General features: G+C 36.2%; 1 protein-coding gene across 1 annotated transcript in view; it reads left to right on the top strand.

Moving 5' to 3' along the window:
• Nucleotides 1-1,598: 1,598 nt before the first annotated feature.
• ALG6 (ALG6 alpha-1,3-glucosyltransferase) overlaps nucleotides 1,599-16,697 on the top strand; it is a 28,109-nt gene continuing 13,010 nt past the window's right edge. The window contains exons 1-5 of the mRNA XM_081946110.1: nucleotides 1,599-1,672; nucleotides 5,717-5,818; nucleotides 9,336-9,420; nucleotides 13,590-13,679; nucleotides 14,941-15,029. Coding sequence (XP_081802236.1) covers nucleotides 5,737-5,818; nucleotides 9,336-9,420; nucleotides 13,590-13,679; nucleotides 14,941-15,029 — 346 coding nt within the window. The 5' untranslated portion in view covers nucleotides 1,599-1,672; nucleotides 5,717-5,736. The remainder of the gene's footprint in view (nucleotides 1,673-5,716; nucleotides 5,819-9,335; nucleotides 9,421-13,589; nucleotides 13,680-14,940; nucleotides 15,030-16,697) is intronic.

Genomic DNA, 16,697 nt, shown 5'->3' with positions numbered 1-16,697 from the left:
ATTTTTCATTTTAATCTTGAGATTCAGCAAACAGGATTAGGAACACAGTGCTAGAGGAATAGAGCCAATACACATAGAAATCAACACTTGAGTTACCATAAATGAATCTCATATAGGACCATAAAACATCAAAATTACAAAGGGCCTAACCAAAGATAATTTAATACTAATATTGGGTAAATAAAATCACTAGGCAAAAGTAGATGAATTACTGTATGATTTGATCATCCATAGCAGAACATGCTATGCTCTGCCCCAGACCAGCCTGGTATGTAATAGGACCTCCTGGACTCATGACTCCTGCTGAAAGAGCAGGTGGCAATAGTGGCCTTTATTCAACTTTGAGGCCCTTTGTTCAACTTCGTGTTGTGCAGCAGTTACACCTCTTACCTGAATTGGGAGGCCCTTATATCAAATCACCCATGCCCTGGTCATTTCCCATGCAATGTACTCTGCATGGCTCTATCCCTGAATATGTGGAAGCTTCAGCTGGTGGCTGTGCAAGTAATTTTTTTGGTCCCAAGAATGGTGCATGTAACACTTTTGCTGTGTAAATTGGGTTGAATGTCATTTTGCTTCTGACTCCAATTTAAGGTGTTGGTTATTACTTTTAAAATCCTACAGAACATGGGGTCAGGTTACCAGAAGAACCTGTTACCCACCATCACATCCGTCTGTCCCACCCGGTCAGGCAGGAAAAGTATGCTACACACGCTGTCAGTTAAAGAATTTTGCATGGTGGAGATTCTTCCCTTTAAGAAATGAGGCAGCCCCACTTTTCACCTTTCAAAAGAGGTCTGAACCTGGCTCTGCAAACCCACATGGGATTTGCTGAGTGGCATGCAACTCTTAAGTGTGCTTAACACCTTAAAGCCTCCCCCCACCACATTTGTTTAAAACTTAGCTTATTTTATTGTTATTTACCCGGATCCTTTTATTGATGTGTGGTATTTTTATATGGTATTAGTGCTTTAGCTGTACACTTCTCAGCATCATTCTGAGATGGGCGCTATGTAAAAGTGATGAATGAGTGAAAGAAATGAATTAAAACAAATGTTATCTATCACTGTTTTTATTTGCTTACTTTGTTTCACTTTTTCCAGTTTTTTAAAAGACTCTGGCCAAGTAACTTATATATTTTATCAGACTGTGATCTATTTCGGCTTGTAGTGTTCTGTAATTATAGAATATAGCCTGAAGATATAGGATAATTTTTTTTGCACTTTCTAATTCCCCCCCCCCGTATTTATTGTTCCCATTTTGATGTGCCCAATGATACTGAACTACTATAACGTGGCTTACTCAAGAAATCATGATTAATAAATCCATAGCTTAGTGCAGTGTAATGTGCGATCCCCGTCTAAATAAAACAGTGAGCTATATTTTTATTGTTTACAAACTAAACGGCTTCATGTCCTAACTGAAAAGACACATGGATTTATTTTAATGTCCTGCGAGACTAGCCTCATCTAAAATCAGCAGCCACCTTCACCGATTTTGACGAGCCTGCTGCAAAATTCAGCCTAAACGTAACAAGCAGAGTATACGCAACGTCACCCATTCAGGAAGCCTTTTGCGCATGCGGGCGGGCGGGCGGCCAGCAAGGCGGGACCAATGAGCCGGTCGGACGCGCGCACGCCCATTGAATGCCCTCTCGCGCCTGTCAGTTTCGGTGAGTAGGAGAGTGTCCAATTGCGGCGGGGGAGGGGGGGGGTCCGCTGACATGGCGCGAGGCAAAGGCGGGATTTATAATTTATAAGCGCTCCTGAGGGGAGCAGAGCACGCGCTTGGTAGCTGGATGAGCTTTGGCGTTTCCTGTTAAGAGAAGCGCGCGGGCCCCTTGGGTGGGGGGGAGTCAGGAACTGCATTCTTTACCCTTTGTGGGTGCTCAGCTTCCTGCCTCCCAGAACCGTTGGTTTTTTTAAAAAAAAAAACCTCCCAACAGCCTCGCCAACGGTCGGGATTTACATCAGCGTGCTGATTTGGAGGGCGCCCTGTTGGGGAAGGCTGTACTGCAGGCAAGGAAAGCGATACAGAGGCTTTGGATACGGAACCCGAATCTTCTTCCACTGGGGAAGGGAGGAGCTTTCGTGGATTGTTTAAAAAAAACCTATAGGGACTCTGCTTCCAACCCACATCGGTGTGGGGTGTCACATAGTCAATCTCTCCAGTAATGGGCGTCGCGGAGATATATAAGTGTGCTATTGCTATATGCAACCTGAACTATGTGCAGGTTGCATATAGCAATAGCACACTTATATACCACGTCACAGTGCTTTTCAGCCCTCTCTAAGCGGTTTACAGAGTCAGCATATTGCCCCCCCCACAATCTGGCTTCACAATATGGTCAAATACTTACAAGAGCCCTAATCTGGCTTCCTTTCATAAATACCAATGATGCTTCCTAGATAATTCTGCATTCTGCGGAATGTTTATGGGGTCTTACATAGACGTATATTCTTGAATTAATCATACATCCCCATCATGCTATTCCCTTTCTTGTATGTAATGTTTTGCCATCTGCAGGGAAACAGCAAGCAATTTAAAAGGAAATAAAAGGAAATATTTTTGAAGTACAAGTTTTACTTTCTTCCCTCTCTAATCAAATCACTTAAATATACTGCTTTCATACCAGCAATTAACTTCTTTACTTGACTCTCTGTTAATTTGGCATCGACTTTTTCTTGATTTTTATCTATTCTTGTTTTAACACTAAGCTCCCACATGTACTTTGTAAATACTACATTTCCGCTTCCTTCATCTTCTTTGTTTTTTTCTGACATCAAATTTATACTACCCAATAAGAAAGTGGGTAGGAGCACAGCTATTTTTTTCTGCTTCTTTTGATAAATGTTTCTTCCTGATAGAAACATGTATCAATGTATCACCTATTTTTATACCAACATTTCTCCAACCATTTTCCCATGCCACCCAGTATGCAATTTCATCTACCGGTACTTGTTATAGTTTTTCACCATTTACAATCTGCAATCATTCACTCCACATTTCCTGCCAAACACAACTACTCTGATGTCTGATTCTTTAAATTTTCAGAGCCATACCCCTTGTTATATTGCACATTCTGTCTGACATTGTACTTATTAGATTACTACATCACTGCCATCTAATCAAACTCATGGTGCCTTTCAAATAAGATAAAACTTATAAGGCAAAACCACTGAAAGCAAGAACAAGCCCCCTCCCATTAATAATTCCACAAGCATTTCTTATACATTTAGATACAGATTAACAGAGTTGGAAAGGACTTTATAGGTCATCTAGTCAACCACCACCACCCCCAGCAGACACTACACCACTTTTGACAGACGGCAATCCGGTCTCTTCTTGAAATCTTCCAGTGATGAAGCTCCCACAACTTCTGAAGGCAAGCTGTTCCATTGGTTGATTGCTCGTACTGTCAGAAAAAAATCTCCTTATTTCCAGGTTGAATCTCTCCTTGTTCAGTTTCCATCCATTGTTCCTTGTCTGGCCTTCAGGTGCTTTGGAAAATAGCTTGACCCCTCCTCTCTGTGGCAGCCCCTCAAATATTGGAACACTGCTATCATGTCTCTCCTGGTCCTTCTCTTCACTAAACTAACCATGCCCAGTTCCTATTTTATCTATAAATATATTAAACAATTCAGGGACATTATATATCCTTGTCTTACTCCTTCTTTAATGTTGAACCTTTTGCTAATAATTCCATTTATTTTCATGCATTCTTCATTGCCATACTGTTTTCGGCATTTATACAAACTGAATCCTAAAATAATTACATCATTAACAAGTGGTTGAGTACTTTGTGGTTCTCTGCATTGCATGCATTTAACCATTGGTATGGCGAGTGGGATTGATGGGACTATCTATGTGCATGATTCCTGACTGGAGAAGGTTGTTTTAATAAAAATTAGTGACTGGATTCATGCAAGCTGCTATAGCACAGTTTTCAGGTGACAATTACTAGGTTTAATATGGAATGATAAATTGTAATATGGTTAGGTCTATTTTTTTATTGAAAAAGTTTTATACAAACACATTTTCCCCCCTTTTTACCCCCCCCACCATATAATGTAAATCACATACAAATACTATAACCCCTCCCCTCCCCCCAACTTAGAAAAAAATTCTCATTCAAATATTGTGCCAAATACTGTACCCCCTCCCCTCCCCCCGTATTAAGGTAAATTATTCATTCAGGTATTGTACCCCCTCACCTCCCAACAATCATAATATAAGTTTCTCTTAGAGTAGCAATAGCCCATTAATCCCATCTTCTAAGTTAATTGAACATATATAAATCATGATATAAATTTCTCTTAAAGTGACAATATCTCATTAATCCCATCTTCTAGGTTGATTATGCATATATATACCCCACCCTCCACCCTAACCCTCCCCCACCTCCCACTCGAACTCACCCCCCTGACTTCCGCTATACACCTCTAACAATTCCAAGCATCCCCTGTATTATTTACTCTAATCATACTCTAATCATTTATCAATCTAAACATTCTTACCTAAAGGCTACATAGTACTTCCTAGTCTGGTATTTATTCTGTATGTAATCAATCCATTTTACCCATTCCTGTGTATAATTCTCCTGCTTCTGAGCTTTTAGGAAAGCTGAAATTTTTGCCATTTCGGCAAACCCCGCCACTTTCTGAATCCATTGATCAATTGTCAGTAAAAAATCTTTTTTCCAATGTTGCGCAATCAACAACCTAGCTGCTGTAACCATGTACAAAACCAGTTTTGTTTCCCCTTTCTTAAAGTCCTTAGTTATACCCAGTAAAAACATTTGCGGAGTAAATTGTATTCTTTTCTTAAATACATTTTGCATAACCCACCATATTTTTATCCAAAAAGCTTTAACCTTGTTGCAAGTCCACCATACATGAAAAAAGGTAGCATCTAGGCACCCGCATCTCCAACATTTTGGTTGAACATTTGGGTACAGGTTAGGTCTATTATATTTTGAAATAAATACTTTGGTTTAATTGTGTACCCATGACATTGGTTTATTCAACCCAATTTTCTGGTTTCATATTATACACTAAATCAAAATTAACTATATTGGCATAGTTTCTAAAATGCATTGCTTTGGTTAGTCTGTGTTTAATATGGCCCTTTCTCTATGACTTGGTTAAAATGATATTCATCTACCTTTGAGCCAGCAGATAACTAAAATCAGCGCAAAATTTGCTATCTCCATTGCCCATTTGTCTTACAGAAGCCAGTTAGGGTGAACTATGGTAGCTCCCATATGGCATAGACTGGCTTTCAAGTGTCTTTGCAATTCAGTCTGAGAGACCCAGTTGGCAGCCTGGTAAATCAGGAATGGCTCTCTTTTCTTACTAGGCAGTTTTGCATCAGGAAAGAAAAGGATAGGATAGGGGATAGGGAAAAGAAAGAAGGGGAGAAAGGAAAGAATAATCTTATTGCACTATGGAATGGCATATAAGTCTAAGTGCTATTGCTATGATTCTTTCAATAGCATTTCTGGCTGTTGCAGAATAGCCCCCTGATACTATGCTGAATTTGCTCTTTGTTTTCACTGGTTTTCTTTTCCCCATAATAATATTATAAAATGCCCACGTTGGATTGCTGCCTTTTGAAACAGAGTTGTGCATATTACAGAGAAATTGTTTTATTATGGCAATACATTAGGACTAAATTAATGTAAAATAGTGTGTAATATAATTGTTCTTATTTCCAGGTCTGGACTGAAGACCAGCTATGGAAAAATGGAGCTTAATCACAATTACTGTGTTACTTGGACTTATTGTTCGATGGACTGTATCACTTGGTCCTTATTCAGGTAATACACATTCAGACTTTGAGCTAGTGTATGAAGATAATTTTCTTTAAAAGTTCAGATTATGATAGTGGGAAATCTTAATATGGGATTGTTGTACATAATATATGATATATGAGCAACTATTTTGTATTTTTATAGAACTGCAAATATCAGCATAACTATATGAACAAAAATATCTATTTGATCTTTACTCATTCTTCTTCAGTTATATCCTGAGCATTCCATGTTTAATATCTATTTGAAATAAACAAATGCTGTATTATTTGAGCATCTTATAAAATTTAGATAATTCTTAACTGATCTAAAAATAATCCTCATATGACTAATCTAATCTAGTATTTCATTATTGTGTTAGTACATACATAAGGTTAAGTCCAAGAAGCACTTAGCTGAACTGTTTTATGTAAAAATACAACAACAACAATAATAAAATATTTGATGCATTTAAGTTTAATTAAATTTAAATTAAAGCAGATTTAGTTTTGTGCTGATCTTATCTCACCTACACTTTAAATTGTGTCTGTCAGACATACAATTGAGAGGTCAAGTACTGTATGGCTTTCTGCCTATTCCCCCCTCCCCTGTTCTAATTGTTTTATCTTTAATATGATTCAAAACATGTGAAGAAGAAAGTAAGCTCGTACATGTTGACGTTGTCCCAAAGGTGCTTTTTCAAGAGGCAACTGGACTTTCTGATTTTTCTTTGAAGATGTTTCACTTCTCATCCAAGAAGCTGAAAAAGCTTCCAAGAAGCTGAAGAAGCTTCTTGGATGAGAAGCAAAAGCCTTCAAAGAAAAACCAGAAAGTCCAGTTGCCTCTTGAAAAAGCACCTTTGGGACAACCATGACCCGGATGACTGAGAATCTCCATAGACTTGCTGACTTTATTTATTCAATAAATTTATTTATGCCATTGTCCATATGCTAAAAGCAAAGATTGGAGGAAGAGCGGGGGGGGGGGGGGATTCATTTCTATATATTTAGCCTATTGGATCATAGTTTTAAATCTACTGTTGGGATGCTATGCTTATAGGGTAGAATTTCCTCCTCAGTATTTCTAGTGGGAACGGGCTTAGTAAAGACAGCTCTTCTCTCCTATTCCACTGATTCTAATCACATATTTTAAACACCTGAATGTATTTCTGTTCTTCAGACACTATCCATTTTATGGTAATCATCTTTTAAACTGGAAATGTTATTAAGACTTGCAACAGTAGACATTTCCGGAATAAAAACCAAAAGTTGTAGTATTAAAATACTTCAGTAAAAAATATTTCTTATGCTCAGAATTCCAGTAAAATAAATAAAAAGACTTGCTAAAGTTATCTCTTCCTTGTACTTATTTAGTGATCACAATTGGAACTGGCAATTCGGTTGTTAAGTGAAGTGGTCACTGAGTGATTTTGCTTATGAACTTACTTCAGCTTTCCCTTGCTTTATATACTTATGAGGACTGTGAGGATTGGTCACTTTTCATCACGATTGTAATGATGAATAGCTGCTATATGAGGCAGATGTGAGGGTGATCTGACATGTGTCACCCTATAGATCACCAGGCAAGGTTGATTTAGCTGATTTACTGGCTAGTCAGTGCCTCTTTCCTCCCTTACCACTCCATGTGCTTCTTCTGAAATCTGGACACTTGGTGGAGGAGGACAACCATCCCAGATAGAAAGAGTGTACCAATCTTCAGTCAAGGGTATACAATAACTGCATGATGCAGTAGTTAAATGAGAACTATCTGTAATAAGATAGAATAATCTATTATTCTTAAAGTAACTCATTAATAAAATCTAGCGTGAACAAATGCATAGTACAAGTAATCTTCAACCTGCAACCATTCATTCAGACACTTAGGTCTGTATAAGTTAATGGCACTGTTTATTGTCTCTGTATATTGGTTTAGGCAGCTGGTTAGAATATGCTGGTATTTAACTAATGGGGTAGGTGGGTTATAATTTGTACTTTATACTTAGGGACCTTATTCAGAAGGCGTAGGCTCCAATCATTACAATAAAGTAATACTGGTATGATATTTTGAAGATCTGCATCTGTTTAATAATAACTTCAAATTGTTATGATTGGCAGCTTTTTCTCCCAATCCCCACCCAAAAAGAGTTATATGTGCATATGTTTATCTGCATTAAAGCAATTCTTTACTAAAAGCAAGGCAAGGCAATAGTCCTCTGCCTATGCTCAGGCAATAATGATATTTAGTTGTTCCAGAAGTTCATTTCTGGTGGAACCTGTCCACATTTTACAAAGGGACAAATATTACCCTTTTCTTCTTGGATGTATGAACTATCAAAAAGTAAATTATATGAAAGAATGATAAAAGTCTTTCCTAGATTTAAAAGAAACTTTTCAATTTATGTAAAGTTATAGTGTGTTAGCTGAAATATATATGTGCTTTCATTAGTTAATCAGGAGACAAGAAATGAATAATGGTATATATTAGATATTTACTTGGATGGTATAACAATTACACTGTTTCATATATTTTCTATCTGGTTTAAAAAGAAGCCTATTCAATACTGGCTGAGAGAATAGCAAGTAGAATTGAGCAAAATGGAACCTAATTTGCTACATATAAAATTGGTACTAACTTCAAGCTGAATTTGACTCAAGCATAAAATTTGACTCAAGCATTACAATAGCAAAGAAAGTACTTTTTTGTATAAAGCTTAAAGAAAAGGAAAGTGACTTATCTCCTTCATTGTACATTAGTAAATGAATGGAAGTATGCAGCAGGACCAGTGGTGGGCTACGCTCCGGTATGGGCGTACCGGTGCCTGCTGGGAGCACCAGGTACCGTTCTGGTATGGTGCTCCGGAGGGCCCACCCTCATGCCTGCTCTCCTTACCACTATTTGAGCCAATCGGGCTTACGTGCACAGACGTAGGGTGTCTGCGCGACGCTTCGCCAAGCAGCTGGAGTGTCACGGGCAGTAAGTATGAATGTGCGCACTGCACGCATACTGCGCACATTCACGGGATGGACACCGGGACCCGTTGCAATGTACCTATTGCAACAGGATCCGGAACCCACCACTGAGTAGGACCATATTTTTGAGAATACCAAGTATTAGGTGTTAGGACCAAAAATGATGATTAGAGAAGGTCTTTGATATAGGGCTGACTTTTTGCGTTCCTGTGGCACCCCAATTCTTTTTCTTGAAGATCAGAAGATCAAGCTATATATTGCATGCTGTTGGCCAGAGGAGTCTGTGAAATGGGGAGATGGGGTGCTACATTAAGAAACACTGAAGATGGATTCTGCATGTATAGTATCATGTATGATTGTATGTTTCAGACGGAAGAATATCAATACTGTTTTATTTTTGTATTTGAAAGAATTAGAAATATTTTCTGTTTAACATGGACACATTTAGAATAGAAAACATTTATTTCTCAAGCATTTAATAAAAACACTAGTAGAATCATAACAATGGTTAGCGTATAGTTTAACAAATAAGTACACAAACGTATCTCTCATATTTTCTTTCTTTTGTGTTTTAGGTGCAGGAAAAGCACCTATGTATGGAGACTATGAAGCTCAAAGACACTGGCAAGAAATTACTTATAACCTGCCAGTCAAAAACTGGTATGTCTTTATTTCAATTTAGACAAGGAGTGCTCATAGGCTGGAGGGGGGGAACTTAGCTGGACCATATAGGTTTGTACATAATTATGTAGAAATAAGATCACTTTTCTTCAACATGATATCCAAAATAGTATTATAGAAATGCAATTATTTTTCAGATCCAATATACTATATTATGTCTGTTCAGATTATCTCAAAAGATGTCATTATGATCATATTAAGTATCTATATCTACAATGCTTAGGCAGATTAATTAAAATATTAAATAGGTTTGCAAGTGTTATAGAAATACAGTTTAGAAATTCAATTCCTAAAATGTGTAGTTGAAGCAGAAAACATTGTTTCTCATCTTTGGCTTTATTATCTGATGTCTCTATATTATGCTCTGCCTTTGAATAGAAGTACATGCCTCTTCTGTGCTGTTGCTTCTCTTTAAGAAACCTAGTTTGATTGGAATCCGAAAAGAGGAGAAAAATGCTGTTTATCCATTGGATGAGCAAAGCACCAGAGAGAAAGATGAAGCATTGAAGCTATAGTTAAGAAAAACTAGCAATAAGTATTTGCCTTTCTCTCACCATATCTTGGATAAGGGAAGATTATGATTATGATTCAGGACAGATAATGATTGGGAGGGTGTGCTAAGGGAAGAGTCTGCCTGAAGGAGAAAGCCCATTGTCAAGATTTTCCTCATCTTCCAGATGTAATAAAGCATTCAGAAAGATAAAAAGAAACAGTGATATAGAAGCAGTGATATAGAAGTTCTGTCCTTCCCCCACTTTTTCTTTTTGCTTATTAAGCTACACCTGTTTTGCAAATGAGTGGAAAGGTGCTGCAGTTTGGACATTGCAGCAATGCAAGCACAGCCAGTAGCCCCTCTTTTTTCGAGCTTCTATTTCAAAGTTGAAGTTGCGATTGCTTAAGGGTCAAGTTAACTCTTAACAATTCAGCTCTTCTAAAGCAGTGGTCGGCAAGCCGCGGCTCGCGAGCCACACGCGGCTCTTTACACATTTTAATGCGGCTCTTCTGTGTGCCGGGCGCCCGCTCCCCTCCCTCCTCTCGGGCACTTCAAAACAAGCCCCCCTTTCCCTTTTTTCTTTTCGACTCACAATGATTAGGGAGGATCCTGAAGTCGGGCGGGGACGAGAAGCGAGGAGGCAGAAAAAGAAACGGAGGCTAAGGAGCTTCCCCCCGCCCCCTCCCAGCGAAAATCTAACCGGGGAGCCGGGCGGGCAGTAGCAAATTAGCCGTCTCCCCGGTTAGATTTTTGCTGGGAGGGGTCGGGGGGGGGGAAGCTCCTTGGCCTCCATCTCTTTTTCTCCCTCCTCGCTTCTTGGGGCTCTACCAATGGGGGAGTTTTAAGAGGTAACAATTGGCTGTTTTAAGACTGGTGGACTTCAATTCTCAGAATTCTGGGAGTTGAAGTCCACCAGTCTTAAGAGCCAATTTTGCAGATCCCTGGGCTAATATGATTGATGCCCTTGGTGGACTTCAATTCTCAGAATTCTGGGAGTTGAAGTCCACAAGTCTTCAACTGTCAGGTTTGAAGACCCTGGGTTTTTTTTTTCTAAAGGGTTGGGGGTGCGAGGGTCTTGCAACTTGACAGCTTTAAGACTTGCATGCTTCAATGCCAGAGTTCCTGAGCCAACATGACTGGAGGAGGAATTCTGGGAGTTGAAGTCCACAAGTCTTAAAGCTGTCAGGTTTGAAGACCCCTTGGGGTTTTTTTCCTAAAGGGTTAGGGATGCAAGGATCTTGTAACTTGACAGCTTTAAAACTTGCGTGCTTCAAATGCCAGAGTTTATTGAAACTAAAAACAGTGTACCATCCTATGTATTTTCGGTTTTAAAAATGTGGCTCTCAAAATAAATTTCAATCGTGGTTTTGGCGAGATTTGGCTCAGTTGAAAAAAAAGGTTGCCCACCACTGTTCTAAAGCAAATACACCTTTTTCAGGCTCAGACAAAATTCTAATGAAAGCTGGGCCGTTTTAATGAATGGCAAAAAGATGCTGCACTCTCATAACATTTTCAAAATGTGCACAGCTGATGTTTATTAAATTTATTATTTTGATATTCTAAAGACTAATGTTTATTAAATGTATTATTTTAATTTCTGAAGACTCAGACTCAACATTTCCCTTCCACAGTTAAAACCAAAGATAGTGCTAAGACTAATAAATTTGGAGTTTGTTGCTTACTAGAGCACATAGTCTAGAAGCTAATGGGCTAATGTATTGCCTCAGTATAAGGTTTCAGTATAGAATAAAGAAAAATGTTTTTTTGTGTAAATTATATTTATACTTAATAATAAATGATATGTTTAAATGATAGGCAAATTGGGTTTGATGAAGTGATGGGAGAGAGAAGATTGTTCAGTTCCAAAAGATTAATAAGTATAAGAATTTACAAGTAAGGGAATGAGAGCCAGTGAAAGTGCACTTATCTGCCATCAAAACATATAATTACAATTATTGAATCCTTTCCACTAGTTTCTTCTTGGGTAATTAGAATTTTCCTTCATATATTGCTGAATAACGGGGTATAGCAGTATCGAAAGTATATTTGGAAGCAATTTTATATTAGCTTTGTTTTGTAACAGCATCAAATATTTTGTGATTCATTATACTACGTGCAACTTGGCATTTCTAGAAAGTTGGTTCCCCCAAAGTCTTTGCCTTTGAAGAAGCTACTGTACAGTGATAACACTATGCATATATGCTCAAGTGATATTGTATGTACTTCACGTTTGCCTCCTTTGTTCAGAAGCAAAGTATATTAAAAAGGTGGGCAATAAACTAGAAATGTGATTTGTATGTAGTTTTCCTATATGTGGTTTTCCTGAGCCAGAGGCATGAATTTAAATCTTTCTGCCTTCCCTATCTTGCTTTGGAGTCCATGCATATATTTATCAAAGACAATCTTGACAGCATCTTTTCTTCCTTATTGCTAGTTAGAAATATGGAATTTCTTAGCCTTCTCTTCATCAGTATGCACGAACCTTTTCTAATGGAGTCTAAGACTGAATTAGAGGGCAATGCTGGATGAATAAATGAGATATTAACAAGTAAAACGCAGAATATTAATAGTGTAATGAAGAAGTTAAAACTATCTTGGTGTGAGAAAATTTAAATAGTGGGATAAAAGTGTAGAGATGCAGCTTTAGGAAATATGATTTATCATGAATTGTTCATAAGATACTTCAGGCTGCTTATAAGGTATTCAAGAAATATCATTTATTGCAATAAATGTCAGAAACTGGCAGCATTTGACTGGATAGACTGGAAAAACTAAGGACTTGCCCCTGGCAATTATAAAATACTAGTCACTCTGTTTCACGCAGACTTAAAGGTTCTGATATCTTATTTTTATAATTTTTATTTTCATGGCATAAAATCTTCTGAAGTCTTTCAACTTGAAGATGTGTCTAAATTCTGATTATTCTCCACTCAAATATACAGTACAGAAGACTCATACCGAATGAACATTCTTTGCCTTTGCATTTTTGTATTGTTCTTTAGAGGATTTAGAGGACCGATTGAATTTGTTACTATTGATGTCTTGAGCAGGTTTGAGTTGCTTGTCACTTATTTTGTTCAAATTCTGTAGAGTCAACAATTTTGTTACGTTTTGTTAAGGTGCAATTAACCGTAATTTTCAAAAGCTCATCCTTCTATAAAACAACAGTACCATCTGAACACGTTTGACATAGAGCAGTTTTTTCTTCTAATGGCAGCAGTTTGTGTACTGACAAAAGCAGTCAATCATTCCTTTTTATCCCGGATGTTTGTGTGTTACTTCCAATGAAAGTAATAGAATTAGATCTTGGTTTTTCCTAAATATAGGAAAACCTATATTGAAGACTAGAAAACGTCTGTGAAATCTTATACCTATACTGAAGGTTTTAAAGCCACTGTGGCATCTTATACAATTACATATACTTAATATAAAAACCATATTTTATTTCCATCATCATTCTGCAGACTATTATTTAAGAAACACTTATTCAGAAAAATATCCAAAGATCATTTGGAGGTGGTGGTGGAGAAAAAAGCTTGCTTTCTCAGAAGCTGTCACAAAATAGCTTCAGATTTATATAAGAAAATAAAAGAGATGTTGTCCCTATAATATGCTAAACGTGTATATTTATTTTGAATTTCACTTTGTCTTTCAGGTACTTTAACACCAGTGACAATAATTTACAATATTGGGGCCTTGACTACCCACCTCTTACTGCTTATCACAGTCTTCTGTGTGCTTATGTGTAAGTTAATTATTATATAGCCAATTGTTTAACATAATTCTTTAAAAAGAAAAAAAGTACGCTAATTCAGAAGTTATTTACATCCATAAGTGTTCTGTAGTATATTCAGAGATTAACATCTCTAATAAGATTTTTTTTTAATGTGATGGAGAATCAGGAAAATAATTGGATATGGACGTTATATACAATGTTTGAATTCCCAGATCATGTATCCTATGTTTACAAAGACTGTATTTGATTTTATATTATTGTAAATGCCCAAGGCATTTTTCATTAAGATGCTTTACAACTGTGATCATACAATCCACTATCACAAGCTACGCAAAGTTGTTGAGAGTTGGGTGGCACACAAGTTTGATAAATGATTATCACTATCAATATCATGGTAATAAGGATAAGCTTTAAGTGGGATTTCCCTGTTTAAATCTGTAGCAAGATAAAAACAACATTTGTTCACAGTATATCAATATGCACCTATGTTTTTAGTTTGCAGAGACCAATTGAGAAGCAGCTTTGAAGAGATATTACTTTAAAATTTAAAAATGACAGAAATCTTGTGCTGAAGGACAGAAGAGACTTTAGATTTTATTTCTTATATTCTGCCTCAGGAATGGACAGTCTCTCTAGATTTTTAAAACTGCAGTTCTATTGTAGGGGGTTACACTGCCTTGCGGTGACAGGGATTGAAATTAAAAATATCAAGAGGATAGTAAATTGCCTATTCTATTCTTTACAAAATTGTAATGAACAAATTAATGGCTACAATTTCCTTTTTTAATTTTCTAAAAGAAATACAACTAGCTGATAAAAGCTTTGCATAGATCTAGAAAACTGTATGCTATTTTATTATCTTAAACTGGCTTTATAATACTATTGTTCCAATATGGGTTTTACTTTTTTCTGTGGTCAACATAGCTATTTTTTGTCTTAAAAAAAAACACTGGAATAGATATGTTGAAATTATCAAAAGTGTTTTATTATTGCTTTTAGTTTTCAGAAACTGGACTAAAACCAAAGAATTCTTGTAAATTCATTTAAGGTAAAGAATATTATTCAGAATGGTCTCTGCTACCTTGTTTATACAGTTAAAAATCTGAGAAACATGTTTACAACATTCAAAAGAAAAAACTTATGTATTTTTAAAATATTTGATTATTAACTACCATTAAAAGAACAGTTATTACAAATTTAAATTAATTTTTCATATCTTATAAATACACCTTAAGAGAATTGTGTTTTTTCATATTTGTAACTTTTTTAGAGCAAAGTTAATAAATCCCAGTTGGATTACTCTACACACATCTCGTGGGTATGAGAGTCAGTCACACAAGTTATTTATGCGTGCATCAGGTAGGAATTTTATTTTTATAATGTAAACTATACAAGGCATTTTATCTGATCCTGTATTGTGTATTTGGAGATGCTCCATATCAGAGGAGTTCACAGAGTTTGATACAAGTGACTATAATCTTTAATATGCTAATATTAGTACAGCTGTATACTAACAAAATACTATAATGAAAGGGATTGTTCAAGGTAAGAACCTACATTACAGGATTCTGAATAACTTGCCAGATATAATGCTAACATTTTTTATTACACAAGATGAATATTCTTCTTCCTAGATTCAGTTTTAAAACCAATTGTACTGAGTGAGCAAAAGAGATTGGATTTTTCAATATTCTCCATATTGTGGAATTTCTCGTAGTAACTGTATGCTTGACTTTATTCAGTTTTGACTAATGAACAGGTATTTTTAATTGCTCCTTATTCAATATTTAAATGTCATTTAAATGTTGAATAATTAGCAATACATCTGGTTTTAACTTGTTTTCAGTTATTTAAATCATTTTAATATGTGGTTAGCAGTAAATATTTTTAATATTTTTGAGATACGCACACACATTTATATATAGTAGCTGTTACATTGTCTTATTTTACCTTATATAATCAAATCTGCTTTGTCTAATATGCTAGAAATATTTGAATACAAAAGATCAATAAATAATGGCAGTAGAGTGACAGCTTGTCCTCTATTCCATATTATATAAAACTAAATTTTTGTTAACACTGAAGTTCATGTCAATAATTATCTATAGAGGTGTACAAGATGATTACAACGCTAAATGAAATAGAATCTTTGACTAATTCTAATTCCATATGTACAGTATATATAAAATAGGTACTTTTTCTTCATCAAGTGTTTTCAGTTTTTATGAAACACTAGACTAAACATTGATAGACTAAACCAGCAGTGTTCAACCTTGGCAGACCTTCCAGAATTCCCCAGCTAGCCAGGCTGGAGTTGAAGCCACAGGTCTTAAAGTTGCTAATTTTGGACATTCCTGAACTTACATGTTACCCTCCACACTTCCTGAAGAGATACTGTCAGTGATTTGGTGATTTAGAGTATTGTAACAGCAAAGAAAGAACCAACAGACAGTTGTATTGCTTGTCCTGCTCTTCTTGCAGTAGCTGGAAGTGTTCATATTTGGACTAATTTGGGCCCAGCCTACATTTTTAGAGTGCTACTGAAATGGATGCTAATATGCACATAAAAGATTAAATGCTTCTTACTGTATAACAATATTTTCTTATTATGTAATAGCCTTTTCCAGCCATTTAAAAACTGCTAGTATTCTATGCAGAATTATAACATTTAGTAGTGATTACTTTTACAATTAAATCAAAATGATTATTATTTTCATAGACACATTAATTGATATTAATATGATAGTTAATAATGAAAGAAAAACAAACCCAGCAATGTCATATGAGTTTTTTTAATTAAGCATCATAAACAATTAATTAGTTTGTGTTATTCATCCTCCAGGAATGAATAGAGTTGTGCAAAAAAATAATAATCTTATGTTAGTTTCTTCTTATTGCTGATTAGCTTGGGCAGAATTAGACAATCCTCCGCCTCACCTCTTATGCTGGCCACAAACCTTTCCATCTGGTCTTTAGTAATTGACTGCATTTTAAAAATCACTAGAACCAAATTACCCTTGAAATAGT

This window comes from Natrix helvetica (genome assembly GCF_964273705.1).
Source record: "Natrix helvetica genome assembly, chromosome: 3".
NCBI classification, from domain to species: Eukaryota; Metazoa; Chordata; class Lepidosauria; order Squamata; family Natricidae; genus Natrix; species Natrix helvetica.
Note: the sequence above shows the minus strand (reverse complement) of the source record. Positions and strands in the feature narration are given on the sequence as shown.